Below are 5,628 nucleotides of genomic sequence, written 5' to 3'. Positions count from 1 at the left end.
ATATAATCTGTATGTCAACTAGAACTGGCAGCGATGTACAGTACCAGTCAAACGTTTGGACAAACCTACTTATTCAAGGGTTTTTATCTTTATTTTACAATTATTTACATGTGAGAAAAGTAGTGACAACTCATGAAGCTGGTTAATTGGATATTATTATATATTATATATGTATATTATATTGTATTAATTATATACAGATTATATATTGGAAATATATAACTGTATATCAACATCGTTGGCTGTGTTCAGCACAGAGGCTCTGTTTGTGCCCCAGTTGGCAAGAGAGTGGCACTAGCAACATCAAGGTCGCGGGGTTCAATTCCTGCAGGGATCTAACACATTACACTACAGTGAGTGAGTTTTGTACGTCGCTTTGGATAAAAGGTTCAACCAAGTGGCATATATTATATTTGGCAAAGGGGGACTTGGCAAAGGACTTGGCAAAGGGGGGGACTTGGCAAAGGGGGGGGACTTGGCAAAGGGGGGGACTTGGCAAAGGGGGACTTGGCAAAGGGGGGGACTGGCAAAGGGGGGACTTGGCAAGGGGGGACTGGCAAAGGGGGACTTGGCAAGGGGGTGACTTCTTAGTTCCAGTAAACACACCTACTGTACCACACCATAAGACTGGAGTTGATGGGGCATGTAATTGGGAGTTATGTTGGTTCACGGCCCTATTCTGTTATTTTACCCCCAATAGGTCTTTTGGTCAATCAGATCAAATCTTTTGCCAATAGTTGGGCTAAAGATCAGAATTGGGCTGCCTGTGTAAATGCAGCCCATGTCAGGATATGTCCCATGGTGCTCTGCATTGTGTTCATACTGTAGTAAATATAAATGAAGGACACTGGGTTTCTGTCTGTTCTCGTCAGAATCCTGGTCAAGCCAAAGTAGCCCAGGAGAACGGAGCAGCGGTTGTGGGAGGAGCCGACCTTGTGCAGAGAGTGAGTGTCACACATTTCTTTCTCTCTCTGAGGGAAATTCAATCTTTCCCCCTTCTGTTTCTGTCTCTCTCACCCCCCCTCAACCCCCATCCACACACATCACTCACACACTTTTTGTTAATATTTCCTGTGTTCTCTGTTCTTTGTAATGTAGATCTTGGATTATGATGTGGACTTCTACGTAGTGGCACTAGATATCATCTCCAAACTACTTCCTCTGAAGAACGAACTACGCAAAGAAGTTCCCCAAGAACAAGAGAGGTAGGCAACACTCCCGTTATCAATCAATCCAATTTACATCGTCCTTTTTTACATTTCTCAAAATGCTTTTGACACCCAAAAAACCCTAGGAACAAAACCTTGAGAGGAACCTGACTCTGAGAGGAGGCCCCCTATGCGCTGTTTAAAGGAACATTCTAAAGGCTTCCCCTAAAAACCTTTCCAATTAAAGGTTGACTGCAAAGCCTACTTGGCAGAATGATTATCTTGATAATTTGTATCAATCATGGGGCATTTTTTTTGTTTTTTTAACTCTGCCATCACATGTAGCCTAGCTGGTACATTGTACAGTACAAATACACTGCTAGCCAAACACAGCAGTCTACTTGCTAGGTGTGCAATTGAATGGAAGAGCAACTACACCTGCCAAATAATTGTTCCCAGACCTCCAAAGTGGTCTTGTGATTTTGTGTTATTTCCATAGTGTTGATGTCTACATTATTCTACCAATATAAAAATCGTCCCCTTGAATAAGTAGGTTTGTCCAAAACCTTTGACTGTACTGTATATTGGAAATATATAAAATCTGTAAATATAACATCGTTGGCCTGTGTTCAGCCACAGGAGCTCTGTTTGTCCCAGTTGGCAATGAGAGTTGACTAGCAACATCAAGTCCGGGGTTCAATTCCTGCAGGATCAAACACATTACTACAGTGAGTGAGTTGTGTGTACGTCGCTTATGGAAAAGGTCAGCCAAGTGGCAATATTATATTTGCAAAGGGACTTGGCAAAGGGGACTTGGCAAAGGGGGACTTGCAAAAGGGGACTGGCAAAGGCGGGAGGAGTTGGCAAAAGGGGTGACTTGGCAAAAAGGGGGACTTGCAAAAGGGGTGAACTTGGCAAAAGGGGGTGACTTGCAAAAAGGGGGTGCTGTGCAAAAGGGGTGACTTGGCAAGGGGTGACTTGGCAAGGGGGTGACTTGGCAAGGGGGTGACTTGGCAAGGGGTGGACTTGGCAAGGGGGACTTGGCAAGGGGGACTTGGCAAACTTGCAAAGGGGGGACTTGGCAGGGGGGGACTTGGCAAAGGGGGGACTTGGCAAAGGGGGGACTTGGCAAGGGGGGGACTTGGCAAGGGGGGACTTGGAAAGGGGGACTTGGCAAAGGGGGGGACTTGCAAAGGGGGGGGACTTGCAAAGGGGGGACAGGTTGGCAAAGGGGGACTTGGCAAGGGGGACTTGGCAAAGGGGGACTTGGCAAGGGGGACTTGGCAAGGGGGACTTGGCAAGGGGTGACTTCTTAGTTCCAGTAAAACACACCTACTGTACCACACCATAAGACTGGAGTTGATGGGCATGTAATTGGAGTTAGTTCACGGCCCTATTCTGTTATTTTACCCCCAATAGGTCTTTTGGTCAATCAGATCAAATCTTTTGCCAATAGTTGGGCTAAATCAGAATTGGGCTGCCTGTGTAAATGCAGCCCATGTCAGGATATGTCCCATGGTGCTCTGCATTGTGTTCATACTGTAGTAAATATAACACTGGGTCTGTCTCTCGTCAGAATCCTGGTCAAGCCAAAGTAGCCCAGGAGAACGGAGCAGCGGTTGTGGGAGGAGCCGACCTTGTGCAGAGAGTGAGTGTCACAATTTCTTTTCTCTCTTGAGGGAAATTCAATCTTTCCCCTTCTGTTTCTGTCTCTCTCACCACCCCACCCCCATCCACACACATCACTCACACACTTTTTGTTAATATTTCCTGTGTTCTCTGTTCTTTGTAATGTAGATCTTGGATTATGAGTGGACTTCTACGTAGTGGACTAGATATCATCTCCAAACTACTCCTCTGAAGAACGAACTACGCAAAGAAGTTCCCCAAGAACAAGAAGGTAGGCAAACTCCCGTTATCAATCAATCCAATTTACATCGTCCTTTTTACATTTTCAAAATGCTTTTGACACCCAAAAACCCTAGGAAAAACCTTGAGAGGAACCTGACTCTGAGAGGAGGCCCCCTATGCGCTGTTTAAAGGAACATTCTAGGCTTCCCCAAAAACCTTTCCAATTAAAGGTTGACTGCAAAGCCTACTTGGCAGAATGATTATCTTGATAATTTGTATCATCATGGGGCATTTTGTTTTTTTAAACTCTGCCATCACATGTAGCCTAGCTGGTACATTGTACAGTACAAAAACACTGCTAGCAAAACACAGAGTCTACTTGCTAGGTGTGCAATTGAATGGAGCAACTACACCTGCCAAAAATTGTTCCCAGACCTCCAAAGTGGTCTTGTGATTAGATTTTTAGCTAAAGCATCAAATTTGCGTCGTTTTTCTAATTTATAAGTGTGATTTTTGAGAGGAATTTGGGAAACTCTGAAACCGGGAGAGAAAAAACACGGGAAAATGAAATTTGCCGAAAGATAACTGATTTTATAGGGTCCTACAACTGTAGAGTGACCAAAACAATAACACCCTTTTTCAGAATGCACAAAGGTTTTATTTTCTCCCTCCAAACAATCAATGTAAATATGTAAAAATGTAATTATTTGTATATGGAGGCTAGGTTATTATAGGCTACATACTTACCCCAAATTACGGGTAACATTTAAATATGCACGCATCATCCGTTTCCCAGGCCAGTATTTTTTCATTGTAGGCCAGTAGTTTTCAGTTGGCACCGGCCCGGTGTGCTGCTGGCAAATTTACCTGACTGTCAAGCTCTGCAAGGGCATGCTAATTTAAAAGATGGCGAGTTTATTTATTACGCTGGTTCTGGATGGAGTAAGGTACGTATGGGACATGAGTCAATACAAAAAATGTGTGCAACCAAATCATATGCTGGTGCCACCAACTGAATAAATTAGTAGTAGCAGTGCCACCAGTGGAAAAAGTTAGTTTAGAAACCCTGGTATGGGAGAACTCATGACCTTTACATGTTTTATCTCTGGCTGTTTCCAGGGTCGGTTGGGAGTGGCGACATTCAAGATGCTGGAGTTAGTTCCAGACCTGCCATGAGTATATAGTGGAGAAGGAACGCTGTCATCACCAGCGTAGGAACGGTAAGTATGATGAATACTGTCATCACCAGCGTAGGAACGGTAAGTGATGAAGGATACTGTCATCACCTAGGTAGGAACGGTAAGTATGAAGGAACGCTGTCATCCCCAGCGTAGGAACGGTAAGTATGAAGGAATACTGTCATCACTGAGGATAGGAACGCTAGTATCGGAAGGAACGCTGTCATCACTAGCGTAGGAACGGTAAGTATGAGGAAATCGCTGTCATCACTAGGGTAGGAACGGTAAGTATAAAAGGAACTGTCATCACTAGATAGGGAACGGTAAGTAGAAGGAAGTACTGTCATCACTAGGGTAGGAACGGTAAGTATGAAGTAATACTGTCATCACTAGCTGGAGGAACGGTAGTATGAAGGAATCTGGTAGTCACTAGGGTAGGAATATGAAGAATACTGTCACACTAGGTAGAACGTAAGTATGAAGGAACGCATGGTGACCATCAACTAAGCGTAGGAACGGTAAGTATGAGAGGAATACTGTCATCACTAGAGTAGGAACGGTAAGTATATGAAGGAATACTGTCAATCACTAGCGTAGAACGGTAAGTATGAAGGCATACTGTCATCACTAGGGTAGGACGGTAAGTATGAAGGTACTGTATCACTAGCGTAGACGGTAAGTGATGAAGGAATCTGTCATCACTAGGGTTGGATCGGTAAGTATGAAGAATACGGTCATCACTAGCGTAGGAACGGTAAGTATGAAGGAATTACTGTCATCAACTACGTAGGAAGGTAGTATGAAAGGAATACTGTCATCACTAGGGTAGGATACGGTAACGTATGAAGGAATCTGTCATCACTAGGGTAGGAACGGTAAGTATGAGAACGCTGGTCATCACTAGCGGTAGGCAACGGTAAGATATGAAGGAATACTGTCATCACTAGGTAGGAAACGGTAAGTATGAAGAGATACTGTCATCACTAGCGTAGGAACGGTAAGATATGAAGGAATATGTATATCACTAGGGTAAGGATTCGGTAAGTATGAAGGAATATGTCATCACTAAGCGTAGGAACGGTAAGTATGAGAAATACTGTCATCACTAGGGTTGGATCGGTAAGTATGAAGGAATACTGTCATCACTAGCGTAGGAACGGTAAGTATGAAGGAATACTGTCATCATAGGGTTGGAGCGGTAAGTATCGAAGGAAATATAGTCATCACTAGAGGGTTGGATCGGTAGTATGAAGGAATACTGTCATCACATAGGGTAGGAACGTAAGTATGAAGCAACGCTGTCATCACTAGAGTAGGAACGATAAGTATGAAGGAATATTGTCATCACTAGGGTTGGATCGGTAAGTATGATATGTGAAGACATCAGAACTATGAAATAAGGTGGTTGAGAGAATGCCTAAGAGTGTGCAAAGCTGTCATAAGGCAAAACA

At 43.8% G+C, this 5,628-nt stretch overlaps 1 protein-coding gene across 1 annotated transcript in view; it reads left to right on the top strand.

Annotated features, from left to right (window-relative positions):
• LOC112068612 (large ribosomal subunit protein uL1m-like) overlaps positions 1–1,318 on the top strand; it is a 29,758-nt gene extending 28,440 nt beyond the window's left edge. The window contains exons 3-4 of the mRNA XM_024135789.2: positions 873–944; positions 1,099–1,318. Of these exons, the coding sequence (XP_023991557.1) occupies positions 873–944; positions 1,099–1,209 (183 nt within the window). The 3' untranslated portion in view covers positions 1,210–1,318. The remainder of the gene's footprint in view (positions 1–872; positions 945–1,098) is intronic.
• Positions 1,319–5,628: the final 4,310 nt, after the last annotated feature.

This window comes from Salvelinus sp. IW2-2015, unplaced genomic scaffold (assembly GCF_002910315.2).
Source record: "Salvelinus sp. IW2-2015 unplaced genomic scaffold, ASM291031v2 Un_scaffold609, whole genome shotgun sequence".
NCBI classification, from domain to species: domain Eukaryota; kingdom Metazoa; phylum Chordata; class Actinopteri; order Salmoniformes; family Salmonidae; genus Salvelinus; species Salvelinus sp. IW2-2015.
Note: the sequence above shows the minus strand (reverse complement) of the source record. Positions and strands in the feature narration are given on the sequence as shown.